Source organism: Muntiacus reevesi, chromosome 14, assembly GCF_963930625.1.
Source record: "Muntiacus reevesi chromosome 14, mMunRee1.1, whole genome shotgun sequence".
In the NCBI taxonomy this organism is placed as follows: Eukaryota; Metazoa; Chordata; class Mammalia; order Artiodactyla; family Cervidae; genus Muntiacus; species Muntiacus reevesi.
In genome coordinates this window covers 28208815-28223912 of record NC_089262.1, presented here as the reverse complement: position 1 = coordinate 28223912, position 15098 = coordinate 28208815, and the positions used below count along the sequence as shown (strand labels likewise).

At 42.2% G+C, this 15098-nt stretch overlaps 1 protein-coding gene across 4 annotated transcripts in view; it reads right to left on the bottom strand.

Moving 5' to 3' along the window:
- PDZD2 (PDZ domain containing 2) overlaps positions 1 to 15098 on the bottom strand; it is a 395696-nt gene that overhangs the window by 24546 nt on the left and 356052 nt on the right. For 3 of the 4 annotated variants that reach the window (XM_065905523.1, XM_065905525.1, XM_065905526.1), the window contains 8 exons: positions 14628 to 14701; positions 14262 to 14484; positions 13357 to 13474; positions 11596 to 11728; positions 6363 to 6444; positions 4859 to 4893; positions 3525 to 3669; positions 1453 to 2258 (listed from right to left, as the gene is read on the bottom strand). In XM_065905523.1, the coding sequence (XP_065761595.1) occupies positions 1453 to 2258; positions 3525 to 3669; positions 4859 to 4893; positions 6363 to 6444; positions 11596 to 11728; positions 13357 to 13474; positions 14262 to 14484; positions 14628 to 14701 (1616 nt within the window). The remainder of the gene's footprint in view (positions 1 to 1452; positions 2259 to 3524; positions 3670 to 4858; positions 4894 to 6362; positions 6445 to 11595; positions 11729 to 13356; positions 13475 to 14261; positions 14485 to 14627; positions 14702 to 15098) is intronic. The other variant, XM_065905524.1, reaches the window with a different exon arrangement.

The window sequence follows — 15098 nt, the reverse complement described above, 5'->3', positions numbered from 1 at the left end:
ACAACCCTGCATTGAGCGGGTATGTTGGTACCATTTTTCCAACAGCATTTGTTCACTTCTGTCATATTTTGTGTCTCATACTTTGGTATTTCTCACAATATCTTACAATTTTTCATTGTTACATTTGTTATGGTGATCTGTTATCAGTGATCTTTGATGTTACTGTTGCAAAAAGATTTACAAACCAATGAAGGCTCAGTTAACATTTTTTAATAATAAAATATTTTTGAATTAACGTATGTACCTTATTTTTAGAGACACAATGCTATTGCACAATTAATAGACTCCAGTATCATGTAAACGTAACTTTTATATGCACTGGGAAGCCAAACACTTGACTGACGTTATTGCGACATCAGCTTGATTGCAGTGGTCTGGAACCGAACCTGCATTATCTCAGAGGCATGCCTGGGCAGCCTTATAAGGCATCTCAGATTCTCCGCTCTGAGTGAAAGTATTTATGTTGAAGAGACTAAATAATGTTTGTTTCTCTTACCCTCTCCTTGCTAAAGTGGAGGTATATTAAATTTTTTTAAAAAAATGTGCAATTTGATATTCTGGGCCATTCTAACATACTGGTAAACAAGTAGAAACATAAACAATATTAACTTGCATTTACTGTGGTACATTATACGTTTCTCAGTGAATGCATGCCCATTACTTCATGTGATACAACAAGGGTAGGAGTAGCTGTAACTTTACATCATCACTGTGGAAAGACTGAAAAAATAAGGATCAAGCAGAACCCTGACCGCCAGACATAAGCACCGTTAACCTGTATTTGACGGTCACCGTGACTGTGTGAGATGATCAGGCAAGACAGCAACATCGCTATTTTACAGTCCAGACAACTGTGGTTCAGAAAGATCAGTAGCTTGGCGAGTTATTGCCTAAGTGACCACTGACTAGTCAGTGGAGAAGCTGGTCCCAGACCCAGGGGTTTCCTGCATCTGCCTGGCACTGCCTTTCCATCATCAACCACAGGCCCCGTGTATGGGAAGAGAGGGATTATATCTTTCGGCCGAATGATCTCATGACTCAACACTTAGGCACCTCCCCCACCAATCTGGTGATATATTACTAGGCTCCCAAGCAGTTCGTGTGTTGAAATGAATGACTCTATTGAAAGATGATTCTCCAATCATTATCCTTTCTTTCAGGAAGATTACCTTATGCTTTACATCAGCGGTCCCCAACTTTTTTGGCACCGGGGACCAGTTTTGTGGAAGATAATTTTTCCACAGACTGGCGTGGAGGGGGGTGTGGTTTCAGGATGATTCAAATGCATGACATTTATTGTGCACTTTATTGCTATTATTATTATTACATCAGCTCCACCTCAGATCATTAGGCATTAGATCCTGGAGGTTGCGGACCCCTGCTTTATAGCATGCTCCATACTCATTCATACAAGACTCACTGGATCCCAAGTAACTAAGAGAAATCAGTTACCTTCTCCACAGTTCCTCCTGGCTGATAACCAGTCACGGTCACTTGGACGGAACCATCCTGGACTTTCAGGTCTGGACCGCATGGGTCACTGGCTCCATCGCTCAGGTGTGCCGCTTCTGCGCTCCTACGCCTGGCCTCAGCCTCAGGCCTCTTGCGGTGTGGGCTGACCCTGGCCAAGGGCTTGTGCCTGGACCCCAGGCTGTCGTTCTGCTGGAGGGAACTGGGGCTGTCTGTGCTCGCCGGACCCTGGGTGCCCGTCCCGGCTCTGCACTCCAGTTTGGGCGAACTCCTCGATCCTGACAGTTCCTTCCTCCCCGAGCAGCCAGGGCTACCCTTGGGGGCCTCTGATGGGACCAGCAGGCTGGCTGCGTGGGAAAGGGGTTCCCGCATGCCTCCTGGGAGGCTCTCCTGGAAGTCCAGCGAGCTGCCGAGGAGAGGCACCGAGGAGGCCTTGCTGACCAGTGTTTTCTTGGGGTGTTCCTCGCTGTGGACACCTGTGACCTTGGAAGAGGCCACTGAAACATGTGTAGAGTCGTCCTCTGTGAGCGGCCTGCTGGGACCCGAGAGGGTCCCTGGGAGGGAAATACAGTCGCCTTCGCCATCAAACTCTTCCTCATCGCTGGCGTCATCATCAAAGCAGCCCACCCTCCTCTGGCGCAGGAGGGGGTTCCGGAGGACCTCTGGGCTCCCGGGAAGACTGGCTTGCCTGGCGATTGTCACCTGCTTGTGGAAGGGCCCGGAGGCCAGTTGGCTTCCGAGAGTCACAAGGCTGTTGGCCCTGGCTTTTCCTGGCTCTTTGTGAGCTGCTTGCGTTGGGAGAAGAAAAGTCAAGTGAAATAGCTTCCCATCTGATGTGGTCTTTTAATTTAACGCTCCCCCCCACCGCCCCCTTCTTTACACACGAGCATTTCCACATTCACAGATGCTAGGTGCACGCCTTCTGGCCACTGGTCACTAGGCATAAACAATACGGTTTCTTGGGATTTTTCTTAGAGAACCAACTTTCTCCTCTCCTCTGCACACTGTTTTTTCTTTTTTTTTTTTCTAAACTTAACCTCTGGATTGTTCAACTTATACATGTGTGCTGCCTAGAGACAGAAGTGTGTAACTTGTCAACATCCATGATGTCTAACACGTCACTGAGTTGAACCTAAATGCTGCTCCAAATACTCCCCGGGGGAGGTTGCCCGGGGATCAACGAGCCCTGCACACCTGGGCCTTCTTATCACCTGAGGTCCTTCCTTCACTAGCAGGAGGGAGCCAGGCTTGATTAATGGGGCCGTGAGCGCAGAGAGCGTGGTGAGCTGAGCCTGAGACTACACATAATTTATAAACTCCAACCTGAGAAGGGAAGGAAAGCGTGGGAGCTCTGCAAACTTCGCATCTCGTTAAACGTAGTGAAAAATTACATGTGCTTCCGCCTTAGAACGTTTCTATAAGAGCCTGGAGGAGGCACATGGGCTGCTCCAAACGAGCTAGACAGGTTCTCCTCTGCCTCCTCTGAGACAGGGGATTTTCTTATTCAGACATTAGAAATGAGCAAAAGGAAACCAAACTGGTGGGAGTGAGGAGTCAATGCAATTCACATCAGGTCATTATTTCAGATTATACTGAGAAATAATCAATGAGGTCTTTTTAAAAAAAAAAACAACAAAAAACCTATTTGATAACATCTGTCTCATATGTTCTAAATCATTCACTCACTGCCTTCTAAAAAGAATTAAGTTTAGGATCTAGTGAAGAATTTGGTTAGGATTCCTCTAAAACATAAGGCCATCAGGTTATCAGCCACAAATTCCAAGACTACACTGTATAAATAGCATCCCAAGGTGGGGGCAGTTTAGCCTTCCACACTTGGGATACAGACCGTGCACCCAGCCTGTTGACAGCAGAAGTGGGGAGGCCGGTCACTAAGAATGCGCTGCATTTTCCAAGATCAAACTCTGCCTTTCAGTCAGGGTAGAAAGGTGGCTCCTACTCAACCATGGGTGTGGTCTCCAGTTCTCTTTCCGCACCCCAGCACTGTGACATATAAACCAACGCATCATGGAGTCGGAAGAGTCAAGGCTTACGGGAGGCGCCAGGGGGCTCCGCGGAGCTGCTGCCGCTCCCTGGAGGGTCCTCGTCTTCGGAGCCGGCCACCATGAAGTCAGACAGCGGGCCTGGGGCATCGTGAGTGAAGTACTGGGAGAGTTCAGATTCAGAAAGCAGGGAGTCCTGTTGAAGAAGGCAGCGCTAGATGAGGAAGACGCGCCAGAGTGGATCATTTTAAATAGTAATTGTGTCCCATCTTCCCGAAAACACTTTGTTCTCATCTGTGGTCACTCAAAACAGCTGTGATAGTCAACGCCCACCTCCACTTACTTTAGGACTGCTAAATTAAACAATGAATGAATTAAAAGGCAATTGCTGCCAGACTATGTTTTTAAGAAATACATTTTTGGCTGTGATCAGAAAAACCACAGCAGCAATGCATCAACCATCCCAGGAAGAAGACCAGTGGAGGAGACAGGAGGAGGAATTTCAAGCCACTGGTTCAGCCTACCAATGAAACAACAAAACAGGCAAGTTTGACTCTTGTTCTCTGATCCACTGGGTTTTTGAAACAGCCAGCTAAGAAAGATTCCTTAAAGTTGCAGATGCCTTCCCCAAACTGGCCCAGGCCCCTTTTATTAAAAAAAGGCGGGGGGGGGGGGGGGCAGTTATTTTTCAAACTGTAGCTCAGTTCTTTTATTTTGTTGTTTTGTTCTTTTCCTGGATGAATATTTAATAAAAGAAACTCACATTTATATACTTGTTCTCAAATGGACATTTCTGCTGTTTGCTGTGTAAAATGGCCAAGATGACTCATGGGCAGAAATACAGGTTGGACCCTGTGGTTTGATTTATGGGCTCCAGAACAAAGGTCCATCTAGTCAAAGCTCTGGTTTTTCCAATAGTCATGTACGGATGTGAGAGCTGGACTATAAAGAAAGCTGAGCGCCAAAGAATTGATGCTTTTGAACTGTAGTGTTGGAGAAGACTCTTGAGAGTCTCTTAGACAGCAAGGAGATCCAACCAGTCCATCCTAAAGGAAATCAATCCTGAATATTCATTGGAAGGACTGATGCTGAAGCTGAAACTCCAATACTTGGGCCACCTGATTCGAAGAACTGACTCATGTGAAAAGACCCTGACCCTGGGAAAGATTGAAGGAAGGAGGAGAAGGGGACGACAGAGGATGAGATGGTTGAACAGCATCACCGACTCAATGCACATGAGTTTGAGTGGGTTCCGGGAGTTGGTGATGGACAGGGAGGCCTGGTGTGCTGCAGTCCATGGGGCTGTAAAGAGTCAGACACGACTGAGCGACTGAACTGAACTGAACCAGTTAGGCAAGGTAGCAAAGTGCCTTGTCTTGACTCACCTTTTTTGCAAAAGAAGGACTCTTCAAGGGGGTACCTGTTGGGGGAAAAATTTACCATACTGTAAAAACAATGAAGTTCAAATCCTTAAAAATAGGCTCACCTTCTTAACAGGCAAAGGAGCCAGACATATTAAACAAAACCCTCTCTGCTCAGTAGGCACGGAGGGGCCACGTGTGTGGGAATGGACGTGCATGCAGTCTATTGGGTACCCGTCCCACCTCCTAAGATTCTCCTCAAGCTTCAAGCCCTCAGATGCTACTGACTCCATGGTGATCCTATGGAAGTAACTTCCTCTGCATTTCAGAAGCACTTTATACTGCCCATATACCAATTTCCATATGCATAATATAATTTAATTACAAGTGGATGCCTGTTCTCTGCTCTCTTGACTATTTACCTATCACTGATTGGGCCCTGCAGGGCTTAGCACTAGGATCCAGGAAGTGTTCAGTGATATATGGATATCTCTGATAAAGGACTGAAGGATGAATGAAGAAAGGAATAGCATTCAAAAAACTCATGAAAGAAAGAGGGAGAGGGCTGAGTATCTATCATAGTTTTTAGCTGAAGGACAAAAAGACTTAGCATGGAGATTTTAAATTATATTCCATGAACAAAAAGATTTTGAGTTTCAGGATCATAGCTTAGTAAAATCTTTTATAAACGGCTGAGTGAATATATTGGGATTATGAGAGGACAGCCTTCAGACAGCTCAGGAGAATGAGTGAGTTGAATAAAGAGTCCATTATGGCTGTGCCCACTTTCAATATATTAATTATGGATGCAAATAGTTAGGGTACTTCTTGGTTGCCAAAAAACCGTAAGCCTTCTTTTCCTTTGACAACCAGTAACTCACATCTCAGTTTCCTCCTGACATCAGTCTTAACGTCAGTAATATCTCGAGTTCAGATACATCAGCAGAGTCCCTTGAGGTTCCCTCTCTACAGGAAACATTACTTTTCCAACTTGGTACAAAGTTTCATGTTTTAAATTCATGTGCAATTCTTACTAGGGCAATCCTCCTATGACTGAACTTTCCACTTAAGGAGGAGGAAAATCATGATTTTTGCAGCCTGTTACCTTTCAATTGAAACTTTTAATTCATATAAAGAAATCCCAGGTTTTTGGCTGGATTGTACCCCGTGCCTACCGAAACAACTGGTAATTTGGTAGCGCTTCATTTCTACTTGGAATGAAGTAGAATTCATGTTCTACTTAACATGAATTGTACATAAACACCTGAAATGTTGCTAACTCATTTTTGCAAATTATCTTAAAGCAGTAGAAAAAGCGTGCATGGCTGGAGCTTTAATACAGCACGTTAAATAACTGTAGAAATCAAAAGCGGCCGCTAAGGGAAAGCATGGAATCTCTTTGACAGCTACTTCTGCCAAACCCGGTAATTACCAAGACTCCAATAATACTGCGCAGGGGAGTGCCCCCAGGGGGGGACGTAATGAGAAACTCTTCTGAATGTTGAATGAAGATGTGCAGTTACAGTACCTAAGCCAGGAGAGGAACTGGCCTCTTTGCTCTCCTGATAAGTGCTGCGTGCTATCACTTCATCCATTTCCTGCTCGGAAACCTGATTGTCAGCAGAAAGCACAAATTAGACGGTTTTATTTATTTATTTTTCCCCAATAAAAATAGCTAGGACCAGAGTCAGAGGCTGGAGCTCAGATAAAGAGGAAAATTGCAAAACCAAAGACTATGACCACCCTCTGAAGCAATAAACCAGGGCACATGAGTAGTTATTATATCCATTAACAGCTAGGTTAATGGATTGCTTCAAACACCGGATTCAAAACCCAACTTTCAGTTGATACTCAAGCTCATGAACTAAAGCATTCAATGCTGGTTACCAACAACATCGCTGACTTGTACCTCTCTCTGGAACACTCACTTCTCATTCTTTTTTTCCCTAAACTTAAAAATTTCAAACTTACATAAAATTTGCAAGAATAGCACCAGGATAGTATACTCTTCAACTAGACTCACTTTTTTTTTTTTTTTAAAAAACATTCCACATTCACACTCATTCTCTATCTTCTCACACACACACAACTTTTTACTAAACCATTTGGGAGTTAGTTCCAGACATGATGACCCTTCACCTGTAAATAATTTAGTAAGTATCTCCTGAAAACAAGGGCATTCTCTTAAATAATCTTGGTACTATTATCAAGTTCAGCAAATTTAACATTGATAAAAAAGACAGTTGAATATACATTTCACATTCCTAAGACTATCCTTCAGAAACGCTACTCAAAGTGTGTCTTGAGGCTGGAAATAATTCACAGAAAGTTTAATGCCAGCCGGAGAGGAGATAAGGATTTTCCCTGAGAATGCAAATCAATACTCAGCTGCTTTCATCAACGTCTCGCGAGGTTTAAATGTCAAATGAAGTAAATAGTGTGCACAGTGATGTGGCCGATTTATATTCTGGAGCAAGCTCCTTATCTGCGATGGGCCTTAGTGGACCGTCACCAACTTCTCTGCCTAGTAATGCTTTAGAGAAAAGGTTTCTTGGTGTATTGGGCAATCCAGAATTCAAAATCCTGTCTATTTAGTCTCCTTTATATGTCTATTTATAATCCAAAATAATTCCGAGCCTTTGTCTTTCATGATATTGATAATGTGAAAGAAACTAGGCCAATCCAAACCCTCAGTTACAAGTTGTCCAATCGTTTCTTCATGCTTAGATTTAGATGATACCTTTGGGGGCAGAAAAACTACAGAATTATAAAAACAGTTTCTTTTTCGGTACATCACAGGATCAGTGTGATTTGTAACTGATGATAACTCTGACCGCTTGTTTAGGGTTTCGCCAGATTTCTCCACAGGATTTGTTGTGTTGTTGCCATTAATGAGTAATTTGGCAGGAGACAGTTTGAGACTGTTTTATCTTGCTTCCCAATATATTTCCACTCAATGGTTTTAGCATCATTGATTATTCTTGCTGAATCAGTTATTATAATGAAGTTTTCAAAAATAGTGAATTTATAATTCTCTTTTCCTTCTATATTTATTGGTGGCATGGTAAACTCATTGATTCCTCCACGCCCCCCTCCCACTCCACCAACAGTTGTTATCCATAACTGTAATTATTCATGGGAAGGTTTTTATTTTTTAAATTTTTCTTAATTTTTTTGTTTTTTTTGGACTGTGCCACATGGCATGCAGGATCTTAGTTCCCCAACCAGGGATCGAACCTATACCTTCTGCACTGGAAGCACAGAGTCTTAGCCAATGGACCAGCAGGGAAGTCCTTCATGGGAAGGTTTTTAAAAAGCCTCATACATGATGAACTATGAGATTATTTTAAAAGCAACTACAGGACTTACACAGTTTTTTTTTTTTAAGAGGTAAAAATATTTTAAATGTAGGACAGGAATTCTGTGTATTAAAATAACATTTAGAATAAATAGTATTTAGATAAGCACAGCAATCTGCCTTAAGTAGTAAATGAACATTTCTTTTTTTTTTTAAATGTTTATTTATTTATTTGACTACAACAGGTCTTCATTGTGGATGCAGCTTCTTTAGTTGTGGCATGCAACTTCTTGGTTGCAGCATGTGGAGTCTAGTTCCCTGACCAGGGATCGAACTCTGGACTCCTGCATTGAGGGCATGGAGTCTTAGCCACTGGACCACCAGGGAAGTCCCATAAATGAACATTTCTATACAGGATTCAGCATTATACTTTAACCAAAACATCAAACATCATCACATCAGGGCCTTTATGTAATAGTTTCTAATGGTCTTCACAGGAAATAAGACATGTACACACATGCACGCAGATATACATGCACACTCCCACACACACCTTCATAAACCAAAGAGTAACTCTGTATAAATGAGCCATTAAAAATGGCTGCAGGTTTTTCTTGACATTAGACTTTGAATATTTACAATTATTTTTGAGTGGGAGAAAAATGGTTGGGGTTTAAAACAAGTGAAAGATTTCCTGGATAATTGTAATCACACTGAAAGCCCCAGTATCAATTAATAATGGACCTCTATTACTTTCTTCTACTTAATGTCAGCTAGAATCTGCCACACGAGCAGGTCCAAATCTTAGCTTGTCTAGACCTGGAGAGTTTGAATATTCCAATTGGGCGGCCACTGCTTCAGTCTTTATGAGAAACAGAAGAGAAGAAAATCCTTGTGGTATTTCTCTTGGAACAACATGAAAACTGAGGAAGCACATACATTTAGTATCAAAATGTACCACTGGCATGAAATGTTGGGATAAGTGGTACAAAAATACATTAAATGTAAAATGGAATCTTGACCAAAAGGAAAATATAGTATGATGTTACAACTAAGAACACTACGTTTACCTAGGACGAAACACGAATCCAGTCAAACAAATACTGAAATTTGGTTTCTTGAACGTATCTCCAGCACCATCCTGACGACCATTTTACCACGGCTAGAAACACAAGTCAACTCGTATGTTCCACGGAATCACAGACCACCAGTCGACCAGGATTGTTATGCTTTGCACTGGAATGCCATTTCAATGTTTGATTGTACTGGCAAATTAGGCAGATGCTTTGGGGTGAGATTAGGCTGACCAACAAATCACGACCTGTGTGAGGCTGGAATGGATTTTGAAATCAGGCATGCCTTGAAGCCAAATTGCAAACTGCAAACCATGGAGAACTTAATTTTCTCTAATGTTGCTGAGGGATGGGCTGGGTCAGCAGTCATAGCTTGTTGGACTGTTTCCTAAGGTGAGAGGAGTGTGGCCATGAGGGTGTTGGAATCCAAGGGAGAACCCTGGAGGGAGAGAGTTGAGACTGTGAGGCAAAGCAGGGTTAAAAGTGTCCCAGAGAGAGCTAGGGGGAAACAGGAGAGCAGATTCCGAGGGAAATGCAGGACTATAGAACAGAAAGGAGAAACACAGGCAATGACAGGGAAACAAATAGGAAAAGGCGGAAGCCGGACTTGATTTTTTGTGAATGATATTTATTCAAGTAGCTTTTATGTAAGACATTTTTAAGAATTCCTGTAGGAGTTTCCTGGGTGGTCCAGTGGTTGGGACCTCACCTTCTGGTGAGGGGGAGGGTGTGTGTGTGTGTAGGTTGGATCCCTGGTTGGGGTGCTAAGATCCCACATGCCTCTAGGCCAAAAAAACGGAAGCAATATTGTAACTACTTCAATAAGACTTAAAAAAAAAAAAAAAAAAAAAAAAGCTTGAAGACAACTGAAAACAACCTGTGGGGTAGGGGTGGGGGAAGTAGCGGGGCTGAGTTTGAATCAGCAGTCAAGGTCCAAGCAGCTTGACTGACATTTCTGTCCCAAAGCAAGGCACAGTCACGGCTTTGCAGTGGGTATTTGTATAAGGGAAACCGGATGGTCAGCACTACCCAGGTGGCGCTAGTGGTAAAGGACCTGCCGCCAATGCAAGAGACGTAAGAGACGTGAGTTCGATCCCTGGGTTAGGAAGATCCCCTGAAGGAGGGCACGGCAACCCACTCTAATGTTCTTGCCTGGAGAATCTCACGGACAGAGGAGCCTGGTGGGCTGCAATCCATGGGGTTGCAAAGAGTCAGACATGACTGAAGTGACTTAGCATGCTCAGCATGCAACTGGACGAATAACAAATGAACACTGCTGAGACAGTGAAAATGACCCCATAAAGTTACTGCACTGAAGAAATTTCAGGTGTGGCACATGGGAGAGCCTGCCAGGTCTCCTGGTACAAACTTCTTACTTGTGAACTAGTGTAAGAGTCCATCCAGTACAGCAGTCTGGGACCACTAAGGATGTAATCAAATAACTCTATGAATAATAGAAAGGGGGTAGTAGCCACATGACAGGCATGGGAAGAGTAAATGGTCTAAATGAGCATTCTGAGTTGTTGAAAGGTCAGATTTTGTAGGGGGGAGAAAAAAAGATTACCATGTTGAGACAAGCTGATTTAAGAGTTTTACCTGGAGTACTCAAAAACAACCAAAAACAGTTCTCAAAATGGGTTGAGTTGAACTCGCTAAAGTGTCCTGTGGTTAACGTAAAAAATTAAAAGCAATCGTCTAAGGAGAAGAGATACAACCAAGTAAACGGCATGCATGCATGCTAAGTCACTTCAGTCATGTCCAACTCTGCAACCCCACAGACTGTAGCCCACCTCTGTCCTCTGTCCCTGGGATTTCCCAGGCAAGAATGCTGGAATGGGTTGCCATTACCTTCTCCAAAGTAAACAGCAGAGGTCCCCAGTACAGGGGCTATGATTATCTGCAAGTTAGTACGGGGAACCAGTGTGACACTTATGCTGAAAGAAAATTAGTGGGCTCTTAAGCATTAATTACACAAGTATTTTGCTCAGGTCAAGGATGGCCTGGACAGAGCATCAACTTCAATGCTTTCTGATTTTCTGGATGCAGCCTGAAAAGGCTAAGTATCTCACCAGAGATCGAACAGCCAGTAGGGGTTACTCAGAACCCTACCTTCCATACTTAGCACTCCCACCTTCCACTAAATTCAGCAGTAATATTGTCAACATTTTCTAATAAAACGTTCTGAGTGTGAAGATGAAGAAGTTCAGATCAATAATTCACTTCCTAAGAGTTATCAGTTACCTTGGTCACTGGGTGGCCACAAGCTGATTCCCATCCCCAGCGGGGTGAACGGTCTCATCAAAGGGTCTGCATGGTCATAGAACACGGGTGCCATTGCTACTGGACAAACAGCTGTCTCCCCATACTTAGGACAGTGTGAGATACCTCACCTTTGGATTAGGGTGCCGGCCGATGACCAGGCGAACAGGTCCTGGGGGGCATTTGCTCAGGATGGCGTGGACTTTGCTTAAAGCAGCGTGGCGGACATTGACGGAATTCACTTCCAGGATTTGATCTCCGCGGCTAGGGAGGATAACATGATCAACTCTCCGCAATAACAGTCAGCTTTTTACAAGACTTCCTTCTGGGAGTGGTTTATATAATACGACATCTTTTCTGAATACTTTTAAGAAGCAAATGATATCCTTGCATCTTTGCATACATATAAAAAAGCAAAACCCTCATAAACACATTAGGGTTTAAACTGACAAAGACCATTATGGGTGTCAACGTGCATTTTCAGAAGTAGTAAAGTTAGAATTGATAATAAGGACAACAATGAAGGTTACTATTACTTGAACACGTATTGTAGGCCAAGTACTAAAAAAAGAAATTTACGTAACTATGCTTTGACTAGGTATTATTATTCCTATTATGTAGATAAGGCCACAGGCTCAGAGAGGTCACCCAGATGTCACACACTGCTGAACTCAGGCTTGCCTACCTTTTACTCATCAAGTGACAGTCCCTTGACCACCACTGGTTTCTTTTTCCCTACCATATTGAAATGATTATTGTAATATAATTTAAGAAGGAAATATCTGAAGCTCAAAGGTTACCCAACAATTTGTAAAAACGTTTCAGATTTGAACAAATGAGAAATTGGGGACAAGATGCCCATTTTGACTTGAAATTATAGGGAGAGAACTCAGTATGAGAAAACAAAGAGTCTTTATGTGGGGTTTGAAGAATGGTCATTTGGCAGGCTCCAGACATATGGAACCATTCAAGAAAGAAACATCATCTTGGGATGTCATTAAAGAATTTTTTTCCTTGGGTTCTAAAAGTATATTTTCTTTAATGTACTTTGGATGATTTGCTAAATTTTTTTCGATATGGAAATTCACTCTGATGATTAACTAAAAACATAATATAATCTATTAACAGGGCTTCAAAATGGCAACCTTGAGGAATGTCATTTTGATAATTCCTCAACTGCTCAAGGACTTAAAAACTTAGAGGGGAGAAAGATGATACTGTTTGCACAGTGCTTCATGAAATACGTGTACATTCTTGTGAAGTTTAGGTGGGCACAGACCCACTGCAATTACTATATAATAGAACACCGAAACCTCTCTTGTATAAACAGAATACCCAAGCTACAACTCAACTAGCCGAATTGAGAAATCAGACACGCCGTGATTTCAGACAGTAAGCATCTAGACATCACGTCTCAAAAAGGAATGAAACAACAGGAAAGGTTCAGGAGATTGTACTTAATAATAAAGGCCTCCTGTTCAAGGGCATGATCTTAGGACTCTTTTGTATCCAGTGATTCTGAACCACTTTGAGTAGTTCCCAGCAGCTTGTATGAATTCTATATAAATGTATGTGAAAGTGAAAGAAAATATTTGGTTAATTATAGGTATCTACATAGACTTGTTTTGTGTCAAGTTTCTGAAACTCAACTTCTGAGTCCAAATAGAACAGAACTGGTAGGGGAAGCCAAGATCTGGAATTCTTGAACCAAATTTCATTTATCTTTTCATCTTTGGAGATAGATGCTTTTGATTGTAATTCTAGCTACATGACCGCAAATAATATAAACATTTAGAATTTCGCAAGGGAATGTAACAGGGCAGGTATCTTATGTATGTATTCACATATTCACAAACCCACCAGAACTCTAAACTCTCAGGTTTACAACCAACCTCAGATTGCTCTCCATCTTGGCCACTGATCCTGGGGCAAGGCTGTGAATGTAGATGCCTGGAGGGCTGTTTTCTAGTGCCAGGCAGCAGGCACCGATGCCTAAGCCAACTCTGGGCTCTGTGGGAGGCATCATTGAAAGAAAACAAAATCAAAAGAAAGAAAGAAAAGGAGTATCAATAATTTGAAACTGCATTAATGTATACCTTGACCAATAACCACTTAGTTTTAGACCAGACTTAGGATATACATTTTACTTTTCTTTTGTCAGTGTGAGCCACATTCTTTAAATGAAATGAGTCTATGGCAGAACCAGGGGCTAACTATGGACTGTGAATTATTTCATGGTCCATTCTCTTCTTAGTCTGAAGGGTCTTCTTTAATCTGTTTTTGGAAACAGGCAGAGTCCCAGTAACATTTTCTATTACGGATATACAACTTCAGCCTTTCTTTTGCCTCCCATTGATTTCTAGATTATTCAGTTGTTCATCATATTTCTACCACTGGAGGCAAAGATTAAAAGCAGTAAGATTTGGTGTTACCCAGGATTTTTAGTTACTGGTGTTAGCTATATTCTTAACTATATCTTTCTTCTTGAAAATGTTATATTAGCCCTAGATTTCAGCTAGTCAGTGATGTTTTTAACATGAGTCTGACACACAGTGATTCATCCAGAGAGAGCTTTAAAAAACTGTGCTACTGTTAACTTTTCTTCACTTTAGTGAAATGACTAAGATCTCTCCTTTTGATTCTACTGTCCATTTAGAGAATGCCATATGTTGTTGGTAGCAGAATGTTCCAAAGAAGCAATTCATAGGAAAAGATACATATAAAAAAATGAACCTAAGAACAGATTACAAATTATGATTTGAGAGAATCTAATGGAACGAGGACAAGCTGGTATCACCTTTGTTGAGGGTTACTTCCATGACAATTCTGTCCTTGGGCCCAGGGGCCTTCCGACCCAGGGGCGAACTGCCTTCATCGCTGCCCACTGCTGAGGTTCCCCCACTGGCATTGAAGTTTGGGGAGCTCGATCTGCTCATGTGTGTGGGTGTGGAGCAGGGCGTGAGGCTCGGGCTCAGTAACTTGGTGCGTACCGTTAAGACAAACAATCCACTCCGGATTTGCTGAGAAAACAGGAAGAAAGGCTAAAGCATTCAGGTTGTCCTTTTATCAAATGATGGGGAAAAAAAGAAACCAAACCCAAACCAGAATGAAATAAAGAAAGAAAAACAAAGATGATAAAGGAGGTCAATAAGAATGTCCTTACCTTAAAGGTATGAATGGCTTCTTGAAATGTCAAGCCCTTGATTGGTATTCCATTTACATCTAGGATTTCATCCCCTAGTGACCAAATTTGAGAATTACATTAACATCAAGCTTTAGTTTACTGGAATCTAACTGCTTGGTCAGTATTAAATAAAACACCATTAAGTCCCTGATTTACAACTCTTTAAGATGAATTTTATTGTTCCAATCTACTCTCATTAGCTTAGCTCCAAGGAATGTCACAAAATAGGACAATAAATGACATTGCATGTCACTCTGCGGTAATTCTCTATTTTCACCTTTAATTAAAACAACTGTGGGAAGCATCAAGATCTTGCTCTCTTGCCTCTATCCAGTATGACAATACATGTTCTACATTTAGAAATCAAACTACAAAGACTGAATTCCTACCCTTTTGCTTCAAACCCACTGGTGGAGAAGTACAAACACCCATAACATGTGCGAAGCCAAG